This window comes from Thermobia domestica, chromosome 16, assembly GCF_964235325.1.
Source record: "Thermobia domestica chromosome 16, izTheDome1.hap1.1, whole genome shotgun sequence".
Taxonomy (NCBI): Eukaryota; Metazoa; Arthropoda; class Insecta; order Zygentoma; family Lepismatidae; genus Thermobia; species Thermobia domestica.
Window position 1 is genome coordinate 35,338,020 of NC_137469.1, and position 26,636 is coordinate 35,364,655.

A 26,636-nucleotide genomic window follows, 5' to 3' on the forward strand; every position below is an offset into this window, starting at 1 on the left:
TGCCTGAGTTGAAATGGAAGGCACCATAGATATTCTCTTTCCAGCCTTAGAAAAAAGTAGATGTAAACAAACCCACCTGACTACCAGTTTGTCGATGACCAGCGATTGGTTGTTGGTCTCAGTGCACTAGTATCCTACCGCAATATAATCCCTACTAAAATAATAATTTCAAATAAAGATATCTAAATGTATCCTGCATTTTGTGATGATAAACGCAATATATATAATATTTAACAAGAGATGTAGCTTTATTTCAACCTCACCCATATCTAGACATATATTATTTACTGCGCATGCGTATGCGTTCACGCGCCTTCCCCACTCATTTAAAATTATTGTAGAATGCAGAGTTTCATGGCAACAATTTGTGACAACAATCCATTTTCATCTCGTGTTATAAAACACAAAAGAGGACAACATTTTCGTCTCGTGTTATAAAACACAAAATAGAGACAATCTCGTTTATATAAGGATTTAAGAAAATATATATCTCCCACATAGCATTAGTCAGTGCCAGTCCGTTAATTATTTATCAGTAGCCTTGTAGTCTGGAAATTATGCGACAACAGTAAGCTAGCAGACGATCTTGCTGTTCACGTTTCTCGCTGCCGAAGCACGTGTGAGCCACGGAGTAATTCATTTCGCTTTGTTTACGCCTACTTTGTTCTAAGGCTGGAAAGACTTTAGATAGATAGATAGATACGAGGGTCACTACGAAAGTTTTGAGATGTGAAATAACTTACATACTTAAAATAAATTTAACACTTACATTTTCTCAAAGTATTCACCATTACACTACACACTTTTGCATCCTCGAAAACCACTTTTGGAAGCAGTGTTGCCAGTCTTTTTCTTCAAGTGTTGAAAGTTCATTCTCGTAAGCCACTACAGCTTTTTCAGGGCTACAAAATCTTTTCCCACGCATGCGATCTTTGATCCTGGGGAACAGAAAAAAATTACACGGGGCCAGGTCAGGGCTATACGGCGGATGTCATAAGTTTGACCTCCGTAGATTCTAAAAACAATTGTGATGTTGGCCGTGTGTGCGGCGCGTTGTCATGAAGAAGCAGGATCCCACGCAATCCAGTTCTTGGGTGCCGTTCCCGAAGCTTCTGGAATACTTTTGTTAGGCAAACAGTGGCGTATCACTGAGCAGTAACAGTCCTTTGTTCTTCAAGTGGAACAGTTGCAACATGGCCAGATTTGAAGAAGAAAGTTGCGACCATCTTCTTCCCCACACTTCGCGGTCGCTTCACTTTCGTGGGTGGATTTTCGTGTGGAAAGATCCAAACTGTAGACTGGCGTTTATTTTCAGGGTCAAATTGATAGATCCAAATCTCATCACCAGTAACAATGTCAGAGACGTGTCGAGAATTGCCTCCATCAAATCTTACAAGCATTTATTCACACCATTCCACACGCATGCGCTTCTGCTGTTCAGTCAGTGTGAGGCACCCAACGAGATGAAACCTTCCTGAGCCGAAGATGATCATGAAGAATTTTTGTTACTGCTGGCGATCCAATATTCAATGTAGATTCAATGTCCTTGAAAGTTGTTCGAGGATTTTCTCGAATCATTTGTTCAAGGAAATGTTTTCATCTGACATAACTGTTGCTGGACGTCCAGCTCTCTCTCCATCTTTAAGCGATGTCCGGCCTCTTCTGAATTCACCAAACCACCGAAAAATTGTAGCTTGGGAAGAAGCAAGGTCCCCAAATGCTCCCTGCAAACGGTCAAGACTTTGTCTCTCGTTCATACCACTTTTGAAATCGTAAAGGATTGTTGGCCGAAAATGTTCCCTTTCGAGCTCCATTCTAGACAGCCGAATACTGCTCACATCAACAAACAAGTGAAGGCGATACGGCCACGCCGATAAGCGAGGCGAGTTGAAACTTGCTTCGCTTCTTCGCTCTGGATACCACTACTGAACGCAATTGTTGGAATTCAAATACTGTGCCACCACAATGCGTATCTCAAAACTTTCGTAGTGACCCTAGTATATAGTGTGTCCATAAAGTTGCGCAACTCAAAGTTTGATTGCGTATATCTTTTGAGCCAAGAACGATACAGACCTGAGACTTGAAACAAATGTAAGCGTGCGAGATCATTATCAATGTCGGAATTTGTAACGTTTTCGTGTAGTAACGAAAGTAAGTGCCGAATTTTTTAATTATAAATTTTTGCATGAAAACTGAGGTTATGAATTATGTGTAAATTCTCATTGCTTATCATTAATTAACCTAAAACACACCTGCTACAGTAATTTTACATAACAGTGTTGGCACGTGCCGCGTTTCTGTCACAAAAAAAAAAAAAAAGTTTACGAACTTGCACTAAATAGCCTTTTTACATGGCAACACTGCATCAACTTTGTCACATTTTCGCACAAATGGATAAATGTTGTTGCATATTGCACATATACCCAGGGTTTCACCCGCAGGAAATAAGTTTTCTGCAAGTCAACATTGGTTTTCTTCATTTTGTAATTTTTTATTTTACAGTTTCGGTATTTTCTTTCGTTACTACACAAAAACGTTACAAATTCCAACATTGGTCATGATCTCAAAAATGTGTACATAGAACACGCTTATATTTGTTTCAAGTCGCAGACCTTTATTATTCTTGGTTCAAAAGATATACGCAATGAAACTTTGGGACACACTGACACTGACATACTATATATATATATATATATATATATATAAATAATTGAAAGCAGTACACTTTCAAGCCACAATGGATCATCATCAAAAGAGAGAGAGAGAAAAATGAACAAAACATTCAATCGTGTCATATTTGATTTTATGAATGCTAACAAAGGTCATGATCAAATAATTTGTACATTTTCTGGCCCTAGTTTCCGACAAGAAGTTATTGCAACTCAATCGAGAGCTTAAGCCTTTGTTCATTGCTGTGTGTGTTTCTATAAACATTAATATGATTATGAAATAATTTGTCACTATTTGTCGAATTCCTTCAAATTCACCTAAATAAATAAAAAAAATAAATAAGTGACAGGTAGGGTTCATATTTAATCAATCTGCAATATGTATTAAAACGGGTTTTATTAAGTGTTTCAACAATAAAATAAAAACATCTGAACAATAATATGTTAAAACACAATATGCCTACTGGGTGTACAGCATTCAAAACTACCACGATAATTATAATAATACTCAACTAATACTCTAGATTTTTTTTTTTCTTATCCACACACTATTCAAGTTCACCATAAAATAATGCATAAACAAATAAAAATTTTGCTTCTCCAAGACTGTTGACGACAACGCGATAAACTTGGGTATATCATTACAGATTAGTTTTTGTGATTGATTTTCTTAGCCAGCTGTGTTATGATTAGGGTTTACAAATTACGCCAACCTAAACATTGCGGATTCATTTGCAAATGCACGACTCCAATTTCATGTCTGATCTGAACTAGTGAATGTAATCCCAGAATTTCAGAATTCAAAGACCAACTCCATGATCGAGATATTAGTGTTTGACTGCATCTCCCAATTAGCAAGCAAATGAAAAATGATGAAAATAAAAAAATAATAATAATAATAATTAAAGAAACTGAAAAGAGTAACAAATTATTCTTTAATCGTAAGTGTATAAAATAATGTACGAAGGAGGTTCAATAAGTAAAGTATGAAAATTCTTACATGGCATTTCTATAATTTCCTGCCAACAGTAACGAGCTGACTTTGCTTTGATGTATACTTGTTAGGAGACTTTAGGGTAAACTGTTAAAATGCACTGTATGATCAGATTTTTGTGTCTAAAGGACATACCATCAGTTGAGAATCAACCTGTTCGGGGATACACGGTGCTAATCCCCTGTTGACATCATGAACAGGTGGGTTTAGTGCGCAAATCTCGATGAGGGTACACACAACTTGTCACAGCGCTACCAATATGAGATATAGACCATTCTTCTTGCAATCCTAACCCGGTATACAGTGTTTTTCATCTTGTTCGAAAGTAACAAGAGGCACTTTATGCCACGTAATTTACAACTGACAAAACAGTTCAACGAACCCCCATGCGCCTTTAGACACATGACTCGACTTTTTTTTTTAATAAATGCTTAAACTATGCCGAAAAATATGTATTATAACCACTCTGTTCTTTAAACATACAATGCGAGTCAAAAGAAAAAAAAAGCATACATACATTGTATGTAACTGTGTACAAAATATGCTATTTTATATTGTTACCGATTGTGTAAGTTGAGTATATTATGCAATAAGAGGTCGTTACCTTACTGAACCATCCTCGTAATACGCTATTATATATATATATTAAAAAAAAAAAAGACCGTCTTCTGAGAATATTCAGGCAATGAAAATAACTATACTAGTTTTTACTTTTGAAATCCCTGAATTATACTATTTATAATCCCGGAATTTCGGTACAGCAGAAATTTTGCACGATTCTGTCATTACATTCTCCAGTCAAAGAAAATACAACTGGATTTCTGTTACTATAGATATTTTCTTTGTGCTGTTTTTAGCATTCTACGAACGCATAGGACACAATGTTTTACATATCATTTGTTCAACATTTATTTACACATTATTTTGTTTTTTCTTCATTACTAGTTACGAACAAAACAAACACTGAGAATGTACACAGTATCTGCTAACACGTAAAATACCTTATACAGTTTTTCTTTTTATTACTTATTCATTTTAAATCTGATATGCACAATGACAAAGTTAAAACTGAAACCCATTTCCCACAACATAATAGAGAAGCATTTCGAGTTTATTATTATTATTTGTTAACAGTGTACATTAAATGTTTTTTGGTTATTAAGGACAAACAGTTTGAAAAAAAGGGGCACGTTAATGCATTTGACTTCATTGAAATAAGGTGATATGTCAGAACACTACGAAATTCGCTTTATATAGTTGCATACTCAACTGCCCCATCCGGGCACTCCCATACAAACAATATTTGCAAGCGAACTACAATTTACAACAAATATATCTAATTAGCAACACTGGTTTTCGTCCTTTTTTTTTTTTTATTATTTCATTTTGTAACGTTAGCTTTACCCATCTTAGCAGAAGAAAAAGAGACAAGTGGATCATAGTTTTAACATTGTTAGGTTTTAACACCAGGCACTACAATTTTAGATTTGGGACAACAATATTTACTTTTAAAAAAAGTGTGTGTGCATTGTAAACCTAAGTCTACAATTAGTTTGGCAGTTACTAGGTTCGTCAGTGATTTTTCTCCACTGCGTTTGAATACATTTAACTAAATGTCATAGCAAAAGCAACATATATCTACTTTCATCAGCCACTGAACACCTTATTACATCATACATACAAGCCTACACACACTTTCATACACCCAACATACATACATACATACATACATACATACATACATACATACATACATACAAATATGCATATTTATTTACACTTACGACTAGAGCCCCGGAACTTATGGCAAAATATTTTCTTTGTTGTAACGTACACATTCTTGGACTTTTACATACAGCTTTGTTCCCCTGAGTAACGCTTGTGACAGCACTTCCAATTATGAGCTTATACAGAGTGAGCATAAAGCCTCAAGCTCATCAGAAACAATTCTTCCTTTGATTCTTGCTCTCAGTAAACTCACACCAACATACAAGTCAAGTCTGTGTACAAAGTTAATACCAGCAGTTCTATTCCTGAATATTTTCACACATTTTATTCTATTCAATTGTTAGTCTATAAGACCAAATATCAGTTTTAAAATGAGTTGACAAATACTTTTACTGTATGCATGCTCCCTGCCCTTTTTACTTTCGAACTCTCATAGGAAAGATTTTCTTTTTAATGGAGAAAAATGAAAATCGAATTTAAGACCTACACCTTTCACAATTCCTATACACCACAAAAGCGGAAATGGATATATCTTTAAAACCGATTTTGTAAATATTTGAGGAATCAACATCCAGAAGACCTTTCACCTTGGATAACTCCAACAGGTTTCTTTCTTTTTTAAAATCTTATTCCTTATTGGTAATAAAACACATTCTAACAAGCAGGCTTTGTGGTGGACAAACACCGTATGTGCAGATTTTCTCTGGATGCTTCCGTTTCCTCCCACTTTCGTCATTTCATCATCATCATCGACCATTATCACCTTTCTCTCAGCCTCGGTGCATAATCGTAGAAACTAAACTTTTACAAAATAATTACATTAGCAAGTGTGATGTCAGTAAACTAGATAGTAAAATATTTTTACGTGCAAAAGAACAGAACTTGAAGAAAGCTATATGCATAGATTAATTATATCGTCATTTCAGAAACACGTTAAATATTCGATGTCGTTAATTTAATGTTTTATAAGAATTTTTATTTATTTAGTTTTTTTGTTTTGTTTTCCTGCGATAGAAAGATTAAGAGCTTCGATTAAACACAGATCATAAACACTTTTTATTTTATTTATATATCGGGTCTATGAAGCTTTACTTATTTAAAATTAAAACAACAGCATAACAGTTGAATGTATACAACAGGTACGTTTATGAAATTGTGCCAATGTAAGCTTCATGAACATACTAAGGTCGAAATTTGTTATATTAATAACCAAAAACGCAAAAAGTCGATTGTTAATCCAATAAATTACAATTTTAACTCTTTCACTGTGTAAGACGACGGAAAGTAAATTTCCCTAACCAGCGAATGTCGACTTAATTAATGTTCCATTTTTTTTTTTTTTTTAATCCGTATCTTCGGTTTGTTGAGAGTAGTCGCCAAAGGTGTTCCGTGCGATTTTTTGCCTTGTATTCTTTTCGATAAACAATAGAACGCAAAAAAATCACACGGAAAACCTTTGACGACTACTCTCAACAAGCCCAAGATACAGCCAAAAAATTTTTAAACCTTGACTATAGTCGACATTCGCTGGTTAGGGAAATTTTCTTTCCGCCGACAAAAGTGAAAGGGTTAATATATCCATTAACCTTCCATCGGTCCATTACATTAACTTATCTGCCATTTAGATTAAACTATTGTGCTAAGTTTTCTTTTAAAACTTCACAGACGTGAAGTAAATAATGAAAAGTGTTTATGGTCCCCGTTAAATCTTAAACCACACACACACTAGCTGTATTCACTCCTGTTCCCTCTTCATGTCCCTATTGTATGTCAATTTTCATTCCTCTTGAAAGAAGAAAGGGGAAGGGGTAATTTTTTTTTCAAAATTTTAATACACAGAAAATGTTCCACTTGGTAGAACTGAATAAATCATGTTGGTATTGAGATCAAAAGTATGGATCATCATCATCATGATATTTTAAATAAGAAAGAGTCCTGACGCTATATTCCATCTCACGTTCCAATCTTAAATTATGACCTTAGTTAATAACGAGGAAACACAAAGGGGACGTATACGTGTTGTTAGAAAGTCTTTGGAAATTACTTTTAGTACGCTAAGAAAATAAAAATAAATAAATTCACCCATATAATAGCAGTAAATGCTGGTTAAGAACATCGAACAAAAAGAAACTAAGAATGGAAATTTTGAAACAATTTATCTCTATAAGTCTTACTAAGGACACAACATTCCACTCACTAGGTATACATAAAATATATAAAATCCACCTCTTACGCAAGCAACTACATCTAATCCAATCCAATTCCAAAGTTAGTTTGTATCTGATCCAATTCCGAATACTGCGAATTTGGGAGAGTTTATTTCATCTTCATTTCTTGAATTCTACATCTTTACAAGTATGTCTTCAGCTGTCTCTGAGAAGTAAATTTCCACGATTTTTAGGCATTACTCAATCGTATTATTTTTTCCTATCACTTATAAGTGGTCTGTTAGTTGTGTACTTTATTTTGCAAGTATAAATTTAACATACTATACTCGTTGACAAGTTTTCTCTCGCGTTATCGTTACCTTCTACATATACAAAAGATTGCAAACAGTCTGCGATGTGATGTCTATCGTAATTACATTTCACACGAAATTATTCAAAGAATTATGCAACATCTTGTTCAGTTGTTCTTAACCTACATTCACACCTCTGAATTTCTTAAGAAGAAGTTGATTCATCTTTCCTTCACTTTCATGGATAATATTGAAGTTTGGTCTCCGTAGAAGGCAGTCCTATGAAACACATTCGTTACTAAATTACGCGATAATTAGCAATAATTCAAAGACTGTAATAAACTTGTTTCACAGTACTTTCTACGTACTAGACCGCTTTGAAATCCATTTTGTTTCCATTTTAAAACTTGTGAGAAGAAAAAATAACAGATTTCCTCTAAACGTCGTTATTTATTTCGACAACCAGCTTAGTGAAGTAACATCACACTTAATACACAACTTTCTTATGCAAATTTATGATAGCAAATTCATAATTATATTTCGCCATTAACTTCCGGGCTCTGCGGTATTTATGACACTCCAGTACTTATCCATTACCAATAAAAACCCTAGAGTCTACAGTGGCACATTCTCATTTCACAAAAATAACATTTTACATGTTTTTTGTTACATTATTTACCAAGAAGCATACTTTTGCAGTGACTGGAGTTATCCACTTTTAATAAAACATGGGTTAATTTTTGATTGATTAGCACATATACATTTGCATGAAGCAAGTTTTATTTTTCTCTTGTATTTTACCAGTACCATTCAGCTGACGAATATATCTTCTACCTTAAAGGGATGGAAGACAACCAAACTAAAGTCTTTTTACATATTTATATATATATTTTGACTAAAGGTTTAAGTCTTTTTTCATATATAGAGAATATTAATTGGCAATTGAAGTCTTCGATTATTAATTATGCTAAATATCATGAAGAAATATATATAAATAACATAAGTAAGAGTATTAGCGATATAATTGGTCTGTGAGTATTGTGAGCATTTTTAAACCTTGAATTAGTTAAATTCATTTGTACGATTTATGAGTAATTACGTAAAGTGAGTGCCATATAGTATTGAAAAAGAAAAAAAAATCATAATGCAGCTTAAGTGTGTAGTATTTTAGGCATGAAAGAATTCTTATAGATGTAGATTAATACAGCAATCGTGGATTTTAATTCAGCTTACATATACACTATATACTGCACTCGTAAACCTTATTCAATTCTGTATTTATATATATTTTCAAAGGGATTGAGTCCTCCACTTCGCTTACACACTAATTCAACCATTTATAAAACGAGTAGTTTAATTCTATGTTTCTAAAATGTGATCTTTTGTTTAACGAAAGCAAGGACCCTCCATTTTTATTTAATGCCCTGAACTTACTGTCTTATTATTCGTTTTACGCATTTACTGAAGCTTACATGCGCGAACATCCAATTTAGACGGGCGAATATGAAGCTTCAGAAACGTGGTTAAGAACCACCACCTCTTAACAATGAAGCACAGAACTTTCCATGACAGGTGAATATCGAAGAAAAACAGGCATAGTCTTAGCAAGTAAATGCACGAAACGTAATCAAATATCGTTTTACAGCAGTTTAAGAATACAGTGTGTTCATATATTGAACTTTCTTGTTACTAAAAATTTAAATGTAATTGTTGGACGAGTTACTGTAATAAAGATGATTACATATACAACGCAATAAGCTTAGAGAAAAGTTTTATGATTATATTTTCTAAATAGAGACTTATTAAATCTAGAGCGTGCAGTATAATTGTGAAAGTTATGGAAGACGCGAAAACTAGAATTCGTAACGTAAGATCACAAGAAAGAACAAATCAATTGAGACAGCGTGAAATGGGAAGGCATTCCGTTAATCTTCTCGCAAAAGCTTAAAAGCCTTAATGGGTGGTATAGAAAATTAAATTGATCTATTAGCCTTCTCCTCCTCCCACTACATGGCAGTAAAACAGATATTTTCTCCGAAATCCGGTGTTGCCAAGAAATTCGAACTGTGATATTTCTCGGTCAGAATAGGAAGTGAGTACAAGCTGATGTCTGTCATTTTAGAAAGGAATATAATGTCTTAAATGTTTTGGAGAAGAAAAAAAGTAGCCTAGAAACTCGAATGGTTTGTGTTGATTAGTTATTTGACACTTTCAGCAGAAAATCTTTCTTCTCCCATTGAGAAGGAATAAACCATATGCAGGCAGTTGGTCAGTGTGTTCATATTCTGAGTATCTACTTCTCGTTGGCGAGGAAGGGGCGGGGGAGGGGGAAGGAAAAAGTAAACTGGTTTTCCAAACCCACATTTATGTCATTAATCACAGTTAAAAGAGGACCAAAAATATGGCAACGTCTTTGGACACACGTTACGTTACAATGTACTAAGAGTATACAACTGTTCGGACAGTTCCGAATACCACCCACTGAGAGCCATCTTGTTGTTGCGAGAACTATATACAGTTGACAGACGAAAAAACATAATATGAAAGGGAAATAACCAATTACTTTGAATCATTGTATTCTAAACTGACGAATTTGGAAAACAGTGCTCTCAGTTCATTGAGTTTTGAAAAATTAGTTAACACACTTCAGTGCTCACACAGAAATTTGACATTTTGATTCTTCAAAGACATAGCATCATAGTGTCTCTATAATCTACACCGCTAAGAATATCGAAACTGGAATGCAATTTAGTAGTATATATATATAGCAAAAAATAAATGAGTGATCACAGTGTTAGTTACAATGTGAAAGATTAGATTGTTAAATAGACAAAAAATGTAAGATTTTTGAGAGAAAGAGAACTTACACACTTACTTACTAAATCTTTGCACATTATTCCTTAATCTTCTAATTAAAAATGCACTTCTTTAATTTTCAGACTTTGATTTTAATACTTGCTCAGGCAATACTTTTCAAAACTCCGCTACTTGTCTATTGCTACCTTTTCTTAATAAATATTTATAGCATATTTTTACTATCACAACACGTATAGTGTTGCAGCATTTCTGTACGATCTTCCTTCACTACTACGTTTTCGAATTATAAGAAATTTTACAAAATAATTAAGATAAGAAATTTGCTCCCTTGAACTATCTTTATTCTTTATTAATAGAATAGTTACTTGCAATGTATGTAATAATAGTGTCAATAAAAATAAATACTTAAAATTACAAAGAAATATGTAGCTCACTATTACTATTCCACTAAAAATAAAATACTCTTGACGTCATGCTGCCTGAATATTCAACACAATTCCACAGTTTTAAACATGTGTCACTACCATTTAAGCAATATTAAGTTTTCCTGGACCAAATTCACTTGACCATTCTTAAAGCGATTTGTAATTATCAGCCTCTGTTGCTTTGATATGTGCAAAAAATTTCAGCAGTTAAACTACACAACTTGCAAAGCAAAAAAACCCAATGATTGTCAAATATAGCACTTTTAATACTGCTATTGCAAGGTGTAATATATTCATTCTTTTATATATATATTTTTAATGAAGCACATGTGTGGAATGGAATGTACAACTTGAGATATATATCTATACATATTGCTTATTCCGTATCTATTTTGCTGTAATAAAATGATTTGAAAATTTTGATTAAAAGGAGAAAAAACTCGCAACTACTTTTTAATATATACTGTGACAACACGGCCAAACAGGTCAAATTTGGCGAAACTCATCTCAAATTGAATGCAATAATAAATAAGGTTTTACATGATATGAAAATAGACACATTTAAGATACATTGCAATCTATAACATAACCTAAGTTTTCATCGAATATCAGTTATGTTAGTTTTTGAACCGAAAATCTGTATTAATTGATTCTCATAATCATCTATGTTCCTCTTCATTATTTCCATGCATGGGCCCAATAGTCTTTCAAAAGCCTCCACATCCAAAACTAGAAAAGAGAGAAAAAAAAATATATATCAAAATAAAATTTAATTACTTCAATAAAAGAAATCTGGGTTACAATGTTTCCTGTTGCAGTATTTTTTAAGTTGTCAAAAACTTCGGAATGAGTTAGTAATTTAAGTATAGTTTCAGTTCACAGCTGTAGAAGAAACTTAGTTCTTTATATGTTAACAAAAGTTATGTTCAAACTGGTGAATTCGTTCCAAAGTTACTGACAAAAGACTATATAGTGGAGTATGGGCAGTGGTGCTATTTAGCAGGTTCGCTAGAACCGGTTGTTGAAATATTTCAAGTTCACAGAACCGTTGTTATACCCAGACATAACAGTAAATTTTATCCAGTTATGCACAGGAATAGCAAATTTTAGTTTAACTATCTTTGTTTTTAGAAATTCTTACAGCTATAGAGTTAAAGATATGATCTCTCAGAACAAGGTATAAGCGTTTATTTCTTAATTCCAAATGAGAACTGGGATCGTATCAGTGTTGTTGTGAGAGTTATTTGTATTTGAAACGCATACATACTGTTATCAACAACTGCCGATCCATTGCTGGATTAAAGCCTTTCCAATAGTTTTTGACAACCATCTATCTTGGATAATCTGTTTCCAAGATATTCGCAGTGCTACTTAATTTCGTCACACCTTGTATTAGGATGCTGTGTAGGTCTGTACTTGTCACTTGTGCTGTCCAGAAAATATTTGCTTTTGTCTACCTTTATGGTATGTTTCCTAAGAGAGTTATATCTATCCATCTACTTACTTACTTTTACTGCTCTTATTTTCTTTCTTTCTTTCTTTCTCTTTCTCTCTCTCTCTATCTTTTCTTTTCTCTCTGTATATATATATATATATATATATATATATATATATATATATATATATATATATATATTAAACCGGTTGCTAAAGAAATGAAATGAAATGAAATATTTGACTTTACGTCCCACTGTTATGCCGGTTAGGCTAAAGGAGATGGTGATGATGAGAAATGAGTGAAATGGTGGAAATGAAGAAACGTGGGAGGAAACGGGAGAACCCCGAGGAAACCCACGCACACGGTATTTGTCCACTACAAAGTTCACTTGGCGCGAGCTGGGATCGAATCAGGGACCCCACCGGTTGCTAAAGAATTATGCCACTGAATATAAGTATGCAAAACCGTATACTTAATACACATTTTTCGTATCTTAAAACTGTGTCAAATTTTAAACTATTCTTATTATTTTTAATCTACAGAATGGACAAAGAATTTTACACATCATGTCTTTGTGTCAAAGAATTTCCACGCGGAGAAGTAAATACGATCATAAACTAGATCAAATGAGCTCAGAAAATTATACTATGGCTTCAACGAAGTTAATCTAATCCAGGAAACCCTCTACAAAAATTATTTGTAAGTCCAAAATGTCATTTTCGAAATCAAGTATCACATACAATTCCATTGTCTCCCTATTTACACTGTGAACCGCTTGCACTTTTGGTGAAAGTATTTTTATAGTTCTGAACAGTCCAGTTTTAGGACCAAAAGAAATAAGTAAATAGAATAAAAAGGCTGGATTCCTGTTTGCTCAAAGCAGAATCCCATCTGACTCAATAAACTGGATAGATCACGTTCCCAACTTTACTGCTGGAAATTCTATCACTATATTTCTACTGATCAAATAATCAAGGAAAGTTTTATTGAACTTTATCAATGCTCAGCGACTGAAAATCCCAGTAACTGTGGGGTGGTATAACGTTCCAACCTATTTTTATCCCTCCCCCTCTCTACACGTGGCAAAAGGGATGAGGGAACGTGTCAAATGCATGATAAAACATTTTTTATGACCTATGGTTACATCCTGTAGGCTAAAGGAGATGGATGATTTATTTAAGAGCCTAACATACTAAAAATAATACAAAATTTACCGGATGATTTATTTTAAGAGCCTCTCACACTAAAAATTTACTATTTTTCTTTTGCTTGTTTTTCAAAGTGAAAGGATATAATGAAATGCAACTTGTTACAACAGGGTGTCTACTAAAATTTCAAAATGAAATTTTGTGACTTTATCGTAGCCTTTTCTTTACCAAATCACACAATTTCCTAACATTCTCAAGAACGAATTTGGGTGCAAATTAGGCCGAATTTTCATCCATGCGACAGAAACGTACTTTACTAGCGATTTGGTAGCGTCTAAAGCCGACCATAGACATTTTTGGTGGTGAATTTTGACGTTTTATAAAACAAAATTTTCCAATATGTACTTACATTTGTAGAGTTAAAAATTCGTGACCCAAAAGCTAAATTTCGTGACTTTTTCGTGACCGTTTTCTGATTTTGTGACTTTTTCGTGACATTCGTGACTTTCGTGACCGATAGACACCCTGTACAATCATAGATTATGTTATTCTACAACAGAAAAAATAGTGGCCCCGCGTAGCATAGTCGCTAACACTCTCGCCTTCGGTGCGAGCGCTCCCGGGTTCGATTCTCGGTAGGGCACTCGGTTAAAAAAGTATAAAAGTTTTTTCAGGCCAGCCATCCTAAATGAGGTTTTCCTCATTCACACCAGGTAAATGCCGGGGTGGTGCCTAACTTATAGGTCCCAGGCCGCTTTCTTCCTTCCCTTTCTCTGGATAGTATGCTCGCCGAGGGACGCAATCCCCCAAACGTGAAGGGCTAACATAGCCATAGATGCCGAAAGCCCAGAAACCTAAATCCTTAATTCTTACTTTTATCACTCTCCTCTCTACACTCACACACACACTGACAAAAATCATCATGCAACAGGAAAAATGTATCAAGTGGCAAAAGGGATGAGCGAACGTGTCGAATGCATGAAATGAATAAATAAATAAAAAAAAAAGTAATGCAAGTAAATGATTATATACAAGAATTGGAATGAGAATGGATGAAACGGAAGAACCTTGAGAAAACCCAGACACGATGTTGTCTGCAACAACTCACGTGGCCAGAGATCGAACCAAGCACCTTCACACCACATGTGAGCGCTCTATCATTTATCTAATGTCCCCTTGTGTCGAATGAATGAAATTAGACCAAGAGGCCGACAAGTCAATCTCGCAACTATTTTTTTTCTCCGCAAAACCTTCTTCTCTTTCTTCTTCTTATGTTAGACATTCTATCTCTAGTATTTAATTCCTGTTTTAAACTGGGATGAAGAAGCACAGAAAGGTAGATAACTGAATTCATACTAAAACCCAATTGGTACACTCGAAAATAAAGTAAGTTCTACCAAATAATTTTATGCAGGATAGATGGCGCTACAAAAGAGTATACGAATGAGTATTCAAATTTAAGAGCTACACTGTATACATTTCTACCTTTAACAGTTTATGAATTATTCATTAAGTTTTAAACAAGTACATAATACACATAAGGAAGATGTAAAGTTTTCTACTTACATGCAAGTTTAACATGTCCTACAGCATATGCCGAAGCTGCTCTGGGCTTTTGAGTAACTAGAGCAAGTTCACCGAAATATCCTCCTTTAGAAAGCCGATTTATCTGTAAAAACAAAATAACTTGTAAGTATGATAATAATGGTATACTGACTCACCTGTAATATTTCTTTCATAAGTATTTTAAAATCTATATTTCAATTGAGCTACTAGTCAATCTTCCTGAGGGCAAAGGGTTTACGTTATTTTCCTATGCCCATCTTTACATAGTTGTTACAACTAAAAGTGGCACATAGAAAAAAAAATCTTATATTGTTATGCGTCCTTATATGAGGCACTCACGTATATATATATATATATATATCTTATCCGTTTAATGTGAGTAAACTCAAGTATTTCTATGTTTTTAGAAGTCACTCAATGCCATCTTTTTGCACTAACCTTTATTATGTCCGTGGATCGATGAGCGTTTCAGAATTCTAGACATTCAGAGTTGCCAGATCAAATACTATTCCAAATTTCATAACTATTACAACCCAAAATTTTGAAATGATTGTATATATATATATATATATATATATATATATATATAGCCAAACAATATTTTGAAGTCCTAAAATGTTGTTTTTGTTAGTGTAATTAGTAATAGTAGTCCAGTCTTTTTGAATGTTTCCCTTTTGAGTGTTTAATAAAGAGTTCTTTATCCTAATATGTCTAGGTAATGTACTTCAAATGCGTTTCTTGCTATGTTATAGGAGATCCGATGTAAAACTTCCACATTTCCTATTCATGTTTAGTGATTCGGAGATGTTGTGACAACTTGATACAGTTTCTTTATCCTTACGTGATTCCTTAATATATATATATATATATGTATCATTACTATGTCAAACGGTCTTGTAAATATCACTTAACGCATGCATATCCACGAAATAGTTTTTTTTTTCTTCATGGCTTAATAATCTTTCCATATTAATAGGAGGCTTAAAATCAATTCCGAGGTTGTATCTGTTTTACTATTTTTCTTAATTTGTAAGATTTCTCTGGAAATAGTGGGAGGATACCCACGCGGGGGCTTTTATTTCCATGTTCTTTATTACTTCCTAACAATGCTATAGGCTTTACGTTGCCAAACTTCTATCATGAAAGGACTGTACCCATTCGTATGACCTATTTTAGTAATTTAAGTTCTTCACCCAAGTCTTCCTGAAAAGTAACTAGTCTAAATGCTCTAATACATATGTTGACCTAAATATTTGCTTTTTGTCTGCCGGGTGGATGACAAAGTTTTATGTACCAATATATTATTTGCAAAGGGTTTTCTGTATACTTTAGATTGAAATTTATTGAATTTCCTATAAAATGTAACATAAAAAATGCTTTCCCTTTCAAAATTTTATTATCTATGCCTTCTAGGATCCCTAGAAGTAGATCCAATTACTTTTCATGTCTGTAAAACACTAATGTATCGTCTGCATAGGGACAATATTTGGTTTATTTTAATTCTGGGTTGTCTAAAATACTCATTCGTCCTACCTGAACACTATATTTGCCAATGTCGAGGATAGGGGACTTCCCATAGCCAGACCTTCTTTCTGTCAATATATAAAGGGTTATTCAAAAAGCGCGCCGGTTTTGGATCGTCTGGCAAATTTTTATTTCTCGGTTGCCGACGTTGTTTCGTATTGTTGCTCTATCTACAAACCTTCCAATTGTCGCCTGTCTAAATTTCTCGGATTTCTTCAGTCTGTGTCTAGCCAAGGAGTAGTTTACTATAGCGCAACGTGTGCTAATTGTGAAAACTTTTTATCAGAACGGAGAAAGTTATGCAACACCTGTCAGGCGTCTTCGCGCGGTTCTAGGGCGGAATGAGACACTGAATGAATCAACAGTTCGCAGACTTATGAAAAAGTTCATTAACACGGGTTCAACAGTGAACAATAAAAGTCCTGGGCGTCGTCGTAGTAGTCGTTCTGAGCAAAGCATTGCGGTGGTTCGTGACAGTGTAGCTGTTAGTCCAATGAAATCGGTTCCTCGCCGTTCCCAATAATTGGGTATAGGATGTTCTTCAGTACAGATAATTCTCTATTATGATCTCTATTACCTGAAATCGGAATGTGTAATGAACACGTTTATGAATTTTGTTAATGTGTTTTGAAAAAATAAAGTTCATAATTTGATGTAATAAAACCGGCGCGTTTTTTGAATAACCCTATACCGTCCTCGAATTTAAAATAATTACTTTGTAGACACACTTCTAATATTTTTGTTAACTCATAAATTTCTAGGTCACTCAATTTATTGAATCAAAGCCAAATTCCAACTGATCTATTTTTAGGCTGAATTCTCAAAACTTCCGAAAAGAACAACTTGACACTGACAAGAATGTCAAATGGGAGGTCTGTGAAATATTTATTTCGGAACGCACATTTCGTATGAGAAGCTCTGCTATCTAGTCCAAACCACTAGGATAATACGAGATTTCCGATACTTTTACTCATTCTTACTTGTTCTGTCTATTAACTCTTTGATATTTTGATAGATTCTGTGATTAAGTAAAAGTTAACTAAAATCTGAAATTTCACATAATATGCCTGGGACGTTTTCAGTTCATTAGAAGCTTTATACGAGGGCTGCTGGAAAAGTTTCTGCAAACTACTACTTGCAATGGTGCTATTGTTTCGCCATTATAAAACTCGAAAGAATGGACCTTTCTATGTTTGATTATTTGTTTAAGCCTATTTGTTTATTTTTCACAACAGTTCAAAGCAGTAGTTTTGTGTGAGAAATGGAAATTTCTATGAACACTTTTGAGCAATGACTTTGTATGACTTCCAATGTAGTTCAACATCGAAACGATGTAGAACTGACTTTATTTGCCTGTTGGGGATCAAGCAGTATCCAATAAGACTCTGTACAATTGGTTTCCCTGTTATGTGGTCAAATTTCTGTGATGAATTTCGAGAAGGTCGTCCATCCACTTCTGTTGCTGTCAGCAATGTTGTTCACAAATGTTGACAGATGCTGTGCGTGAGCTGATTGAGAGAGAAAGGTATGTGATGTTATCATGTGATTCAAGTATCCTTAAACATAGACATGAAAGGAATACATACGATTTTGCATGCTCATTTGAAACTACGGAAACTTTCGAGCTGTTGCATCCCACAGAATTTGACCGTAGCTCAAAAACAGGCTTGTGTCAATTGGAGTACGGAAATGCTCAAAAAATCAACCAAGATAAATCAAATTTAGTGTACTACATTGTTACTGGGAACTAAACTTGTATCTATTCATACGAACCCAAAACTATAAACAGAAATCCACTATTTGTGTGTTTTAAAGTGAGTCGAAACTAACAAAAGGTGGTTGTTCCTTCGAGGAGTGCTAAAAAGCAATTGATTGCTTGTTTCTTCGGTTACACCGGACATGTGGCAACCATAGCTTTAGAAGATGAAAGGACTGTAAACGCTGAACGTTAGACAACAATTTGTTTGCCAGCGTCATAAATGAATTGCGTAAAACAAACTCATTACAACGCCAATTTTAAGATATAACACTTTTGAAATCGGATAAAGATCTTAGAGAAAGCCTCTATATTGGAACTGTACTCAAAATTTGTCACAAACAGATGTGCTGGAGAAAAGTTGACAGGAAAATGAGAATACGTTCTCCATCTCATTCTTTCTTTACACTTGAATTAGTATTTAAGTATAAATATTATACACTATTGTCTTCTACGTTACTAAAGTACTAAACCAGAATAAATAATAATTTGTGCTCATAAGATGCTAAAGAAGGGTAACTAGCTTCGTCCCTATTGTTACCAATAACTTATAACTTACCTCAACTTCTTTGCCATCTTCGTCAGTGATTGTTATCAAAACTGTGCCCTGCTCAATAAAGTACATGCCATCAGCTGCATCTCCTTGTTTGATTATTAGCTGTCCATCATCAAAGTTTTTAGGTACTAGTGCATCCGCCAGGTTCATCCTTTCATATGGCTGAAGGAGAAAACGAAATATTAATGGAGGAAAAGTTTTGTCCGTTAAGTTTCTCAGTGCTACATACATGGAATATACTATCTATTATCGAAAAGTATCTATTAAATTAACTATTTTGGCATATGACAGTAGTCAATTAAATATTAACAGGTGTTCTTACCTATCGTAATGTTATAAGAATACTTAGATACAACCAACAATTTCCTTTTCATACTATCTAAATTTATATTTAATCTTATACGTTACACATTAGGCTTCGTCTTCCAAGTAGATAGATGAATAATATGGAAAAGGGAGGGAGGGAAACTACCAAACACACATCGTACGTGCCAACCCATTACATGCACGGGCATAATACGACGCAGCCCATTTTCTGTGTTCTGTTTCGAGAACAAGATATTTGCACAGAACATTATCAAGATTATTTTTTTTTAATGTAACTAATATTCGTAGCAAGGAAGTTACTAGTGAATAACTAAGTATAGAATAGCACGCGTGTCTCGGAATGTCTATAGCGTACACACGTTCAGAGAAAAGCGTCCATATTATAAAACAGTAAATAACGGGACTGTATCCAATCTGCAATTACCGAATCATCGAATTGTACATTAACTGGAATATCGTTGTACACCATAAGGTTACAATCACAATTATGCCGGCTTAACTGAATGACTAAGTAAAACAGCACACAACGAAAGCAGGTTCTGATTTGCCAGCGCTTGGAATCAGTGTCCACATGTTTGCCAAAATGAACTTTTAATTTATTGTTCGCTGGTTTTAGGTGCTGTCTGTGCACCCTATTATGAAATGAAGGTTAAGGCCTTAATTGAAGCTATTTTTTAATATGCTGGAGTGTAGGACAAGAGGAACAAATACCACCACACGAGACATATGATTGATAAATGCTGGAAAGAGGTACGCGCATTACTGTAAATATTCATTATAATTTACTACATTATTACTATGTTTATTAATCTTGTTATTGTAGTTTCCATTGTGCTTCAGGCCTACTATGCATTATAATGTAGAGTTGTTGTTTTTTTTTAAATAAAAAAAAAATTCATATTTTTACCTGCATTTGAGAGAAAAAATATGGATATGGATACTGATTGTTTTCTTTCTGAATTTAAATGTGGCATTATCAAGAAGGGGAAACTCGTCATTTAATTAGCTAGCCATTTTTCCTGTAACTGGCGGATTTCTGCCTGTCCTGCCACACGCGTTCTTTATGTTCAGTAGACGGCGTACACCCACGCAGATGGTTAGTTCCGATAATCGGAAGCAGATTCCCTGCTTTCTTTGTGTACATACCCTATGACAGCAATCGAGACGTCAAACAACTCAGAATAAGTAAAACTTAAATAAAACTGAAATAACAAAGATCTTGGTATCGGTGCATAAATTGCACGCCACTTTTTGAAACAAAACAAAACAAAACAAACAAATAAATAAATAAATAAAAATAAGAAAGTACGTCTAACATGCCGGCAAACAGGTACTTTTCACTTTCAAGAGTATGAATAGGTTCTCTGCCATAAAATTTACTTTTTTGGTGGTTTGCGATTATCCTACAGGTTATGTCCTGAGGTTATTCACATGTAAGAGGTCAATTCCCGAAAGATTATTGTGCGCATACTGAAAAGGTGGCTGAAAAGTAAGTTACAAGAGATGTTGGACAAAGATCAATTTGGATTCCAGAAAAGATTGGGTGACTGATTTCCAGTTTAGTGGCCTTTTCAGCAGTAAGGCTATATGAAACGTGACTCTACAGCTTAATTGTGATCCGAACTACATGAACTCCTGCCGGAAATCAAACCCGGGTTTCCCACGGCAAAGGCGCATACGCTAACCGCGTAGCCATGATGGAGCTCCGGATTTCGGAAAAGAAAAGGCATCATAGATGCTACTGAGTTGATCAGAATTATATCAGAACGAGTTCTTGACGTAAAAGAAGAGTTGTGTTTGTGCTTTATCGAGTGGCAAAAAACTTTCGAACAGGTCAATCGAACCAAACTTCTGAAAATCCTTAAAGAAATCGGGAACAGTTGGAGAGACCGACGACTCATTCGCAACATGTACACAGGAAAAGAGTGAAGTTGTGTTTGAATCAAAGATGAATGCACAGTATGTAGATTGGGAGGGGGAGTCAGACAAGGATGTAGCATGTCACCTCAATTATTTAAGTAGCAGGCTTAACATTAGACTGAGGAAGAAATTGCTCAGGTGATACATATAGAGTATTGCATTATATGGTTCAGAGACTTGGGTATTACGAAAGTTAAAGAAGAAATATTTCGAGAGCATCAAAATGTGAAGTTGGAAGAAGATGCAGAAGATAAAATGGACGGAGAGAGTAACAAACTAAGATGTTTTAACACGAATAGGAAAGAAGAGGACGCTTTCAGCCAATTTCTTCGTAGGAAGACCAATTGGATTGGACATATCTTGCGAAGAAACTGTCTTCTTCATAGCGCCGTAGAGGGAAAGATGGAAGCAAACTGAGGAGTACGAAGAACACAACTGATCAATTTTGAAGAAAAGAAAGAAAGAAAAAGAAAAAAAGAGTTAAAGAAGGAACCTGAAGATGGAGAAACGTAGAAGAATCATTTCCAGATCCGAACTTACGAAATAAATAAATAAAACATCCTCATTAGCCCCAGAACCTGCTGATAGGAAAACGTAAGGGAAATCAGACTATTTTCAAATCACAAACTTACAAACAAAGATTTCATTGTTAGCTATGTTGAAATATCAACAGTCAGCTTCAGCACAAAATTCTACACCTGATAAATCAATGTATGCAAGAATGCATTTATCAGTATCTTAATCTCAGACAAGTGAGAAGTGAATATCTTAATAGAAAACCATAACAAGTATAGAGGATTAGTTATAGGGTCGTGGCGAGAAGTTGAGCTGAGAATCTCAGCTTGTTAAGCTCGCAGTTGTCCGAGTTTTATTCGCATGTAAGTACCTTCTCACCTCACGCTGTCTTTCATTATTCATTTTTACACCTCTGATTGGTATTAATTGCTGTCCAAAATATCCATGTGTATGATTTCAATCGTCTGATAGAAAAACTAAATGTTGTGTTTTATTTAATAGTGAATCTGAATTGTTTAAATAAAGTAATGTACGTAACTAGTGTATAAATTATTAGTATTAAAGGACAATGATTTCGGCTTCTGTAAGAGAATCTGAAGCTTCGTAATTCAGAATACCTTGAGAACGAAGTAACTAGCTGTCACCTACGTTTGTTGTTATTTAAAAATGCTGATTTCTTCCACATGTGGACGGCAGACAATCTTTTCGCGTGCCGATCGTCAATTGGGACAATTAACAAAGCGGCCACCAGACTCGTCCTCATTCTTGCAGTTCCAGTAGTAGGAAGCAGCCAGTCTCCACGCATCCCAGCGAGGACTCTTCCTCATTCTTGGGGTTCCAGTACTAGGAAGCAGCAGAGCTCCAGGAGCCGGTGCCAGAATAGAGAAGCAGGTTGAAACAAGAGGCCACATGGACTCGAAGTGAATCCAAGGTAGGGGATACCAAAGAAGATGGCCTACCAGCATACGCATTGGACAAACGTATTATAACATTTCTTTTATCATTTAACCTGTAATCGGAGCCCTCAGCTCAAAACTTTCTTTTGTAATCTCAACTCCAATAGTTTTCGTTTATATAACTTTCTCTCATAAAAGATATTTGTTTCTTTTGTCCTAAATGATTCTTGAGATTGTGTCTGGCAATGCCTTTTTGCGCAATTACCTATTCGTACTGCTGAGGCAAGTATACCCTCGTATTCATTAGAATACGACGGTCACACTTAAACTTACTTGCTCTTACAGATTCACATTGATTTATAGATTTTTTTTTTTTTTAATAAATGATTAATGCACTGATTCCTCCAGACACTATGAAATGTTTTAAAATATGGAAGGTTTATTTATACCGTGCGACAAGTTATTACACATCCATTTTCCGCTATTCTATCAAGATTGCTAAGTCATGTGATAAAATTTATATGCATTCAATCGTTAATGGATAAATTTTATTTTGTGAATAACACTTCTATTTATTGTGGTGAACGCTTATTTGCATTTAATCAGTCTATTGATGTAGTAATTTTTTTTAGATGTATTTCTATATGCTTTCACTTTTAGTTCACTATACCTTCCTGTGGATATTTTTTTTCCCCGAATGTATTGCGCTTTAAAAAACCTTTAAATTGGTCCAACCTTCTATATTGTGTTAAGTATATATATTTGATTGATTTAAGATTTTTTTTACGCTAAAAACTCCTAATGCGTAAGAAAATTATTGCTATGAAAATTCTTCCGTTGCAGAAATTTGTTATGAATTTTTTTATGCAAATCCGAGATTTCAACTAACTGATTAAGAATGTTAGCATAATCTTTCGTTTTTAATTTGGGAATTAACTTATGTTTCCTGTATCATACTGGATAGTAAGGTAGATACTGATGTGAAACTTGATATGTACGTAGGATTGACTGTGAAATTTGGCACTCAAATAACAGAAATGTAGGTGACAGCCAGTTACTTCGTTCTCAAGATACTGTGGACCAGAAGAAAGCTCCAGAATTCTCCTACAGGAGCCGAAATCATTGCCTTTTAATACAAATAATTCATACGCCAGGTACGTAAATTGCTTTATCAATCAATAATATATAAAAACCACATGAACTGACTCACTGGCATAAAAATAACGGGTACTTCCGGTTGACGTGGAAAGTTGAAATTTGGTATGATTGTAGCTTTTCAGGACTAACCTACAGGAAAATTGCCAAAAATGAATATTTTTAATTTTAGGGTGTCTAGCGGGAAGGAATTCCCCATCTTTTTTAAATGGACCTTTTTTGGACCTATAATCTCATGTTTTAGGTACTTGAACATGGAATAAAAACTTGAAATTCTGTATGCTTATACGTTTTTGTTATCATTACCTAAGTAAATTACCAATAATACAAATTTCCAACTTTAGAGTGGTTTTATGGGCAATTGAAAAATATTTACTATTTTATTTATATAGGGCATTTTCTACACCCCAAAATTATTGGGCACTTCCTGTAGGGCTACGGGACTAACCTACAGAAAAAATTGTCGAAAGTGAATATTTTAATTTTTAGGAGGTCTAATGGGGGGATGAAGAAATTTTCCATGTTATTTAAATTGACTTTTTTTTAACCCATAATTTCATATTTTAGGTACTTGGAAATGGAACAAAAATTGAAATTCGGTATGCTTGTACGTTTTCATTAGCGTTACTCAAGTAAATCACCAAAAATAAAAATTTCCAATTTTAGAGTGGTTTTATGGGAAACTGAAAAATCTTTCACATGTTATTTATATGGGACATCTATACCCCAAAATGTTCAGGCACTTCCGGCAGGATTAGAATAATGAAATTTGACATGATTGTAGCCCTTTTCGGGACGAACCTACAGAAAAAATTGTCGAACGTGAATATTTTTTTAGTATTTAAGGGGTCTAAATGGGGATAAAGAAACTCCCATGTTATTTAAAAGGAGTTTTTTTGGGATACAAAATCTTCTCTTTTAGACAGTTAAAATACCCTCATGAAAACTTTTGAGAAAACAGGCAATGTACAGTGCATGTTTTCGCATGTTTTGCTCATGTGCTACAGGTGTTACGTGTAAAGTAAATGGTTTGGAACAGAAACAGGCACTTATCCGGGAAATAACACTTGTTTTTGAATTTAATAATTCTTGTCCTGACATGAAATCACGTGTGTGCACTGTACATTGACTGGTCAGTACCTGTGCGACGCGCATGTACATGCAATGTTCAGAAGAAAATGTTGCGGGATGCAGACATGTGCAGATCATCGAATGTAAGTTCATGTGTAGCACGTGGTATTTAGTGAAAACGTGTCTGCGTATGTAACGTTACCAACACATACACTGTACTCCACCGATATTGTAAACATGTACATTTGCGTTCCAGGCCAGCCGGTATTTTAAATGTTGAACGAAAATTTTCTGCACATTACATATAGTGTGTTCCGTTTTTCAACGTGATTTTCAGCTATGCTGAATTTCCAAAGAAATCTGCTGTGAACATGAGCTGTTTTTTCCCTGTATTGCCGAATGTTCATCCAGGTTCCAGAGAATTGTTCATATAGCAGGAGTTTGTCGTTTACATGTCTGGTACATGGTATGTTTTTAATACGGAAAATAGGATTTCCAGGTGGTTTGTTTTAGCAGAAAAGGGTTGTATAAACATGAACTGTACATGGTATGTAGTGACAGCATGTATTTGCAGGTTACAGAGAAACAGTACACTGTCTGAGGTATAAAAGAAACATGCCCGGTAGACAGAATGTTTTAAATCCGAGAAAAGGCCATTTTCAGATGGGTTTCTCATTAAAAAAAAGAAAGCTGTTTTGTTATTAGGTGTATGTTGCTTGTTTCAACATCATGTACATGCAGTGTCCAGCTACATGTTGCTTTCGAATGAATTCTTGAATTTCCAGCAAAACAGCCTAATCTCGACAATACTGGAAGGCTCACTGTGTGGGTAGAAATTTGCAGGTGCGAATTTATATTTTCCTGGACCAGCAGCAGAAACTGATATGTTTAGAAACACTGTGTTACTGGAAATTCAGTCTTGATTCTTATTACTTCAGCAAAATTTCGAACTCAAGTTTCATTCAACAGTGTATACATTTTATAATTACCACAAAATGGAAAATAGCTAGTAGGTCTAAAGACCAGGGACAGGTTAAAAAACCGAAAATTGTGCCCTATAGTGTAGATGCCCGTTAGTTTGAAATAATGGCTGCCATCTTGAAATTGAGACCTGTGTTAAACTAATCGAAAAATGTAGTGTTCGTATCGTCTGAACCGCCTATTTCCAGTTCCCCTTTCACTGCATGTTTTCGATCCTTGTACATTGCATGTTCAGTGCTCTCGAACAATACTAGAATAGCACTGGTCTTCTTCCTTTTACATGCAATGTTCAGCGGATGATCAGCTGCTGTTGAAGAGGAAACGCGTTAAGATCAGTTGCAAAACATTCAGTCCACAGATGTTCCGTTCGGTTATAGGTACAAAACATGTGTTTTCCAGGTACAAACCAGGTGTTCACTTCTTCCTTGTTTACCTGTGTTTTTCCGTTTCCAGGGACTGAACATGCAATGTTTTTAAAAAACATGAGCACATGATCAGGTGTAAAACAGTGTTCCAATTTCAAGGGTTTTCCAGGCGCATATTGTACATGCGCATGTACGGTACGTGTTTTTTTCTGCTGGGTAGGAAAAGAAACTTGAAATTCGGTAAAATTGTGCGTTTAAGAGGTGCGACGCTGTAGGCTGAGCAAAGGCGGGGCTCTTGGGGCAGAACCCCCAGCTAGTTGAAGGCT

At 34.7% G+C, this 26,636-nt stretch overlaps 1 protein-coding gene across 3 annotated transcripts in view; it reads right to left on the reverse strand.

Moving 5' to 3' along the window:
• Positions 1-3,049: 3,049 nt before the first annotated feature.
• The window catches only part of Pka-R2 (cAMP-dependent protein kinase type II regulatory subunit), a 145,837-nt gene continuing 122,250 nt past the window's right edge, over positions 3,050-26,636 (reverse strand). For all 3 annotated transcript variants that reach the window (XM_081742299.1, XM_081742297.1, XM_081742298.1), the window contains exons 6-8: positions 19,083-19,241; positions 15,244-15,346; positions 3,050-11,820 (exon numbers count right to left, since the gene is read on the reverse strand). In XM_081742299.1, the coding sequence (XP_081598425.1) occupies positions 11,690-11,820; positions 15,244-15,346; positions 19,083-19,241 (393 nt within the window). In that variant the 3' untranslated portion in view covers positions 3,050-11,689. The remainder of the gene's footprint in view (positions 11,821-15,243; positions 15,347-19,082; positions 19,242-26,636) is intronic.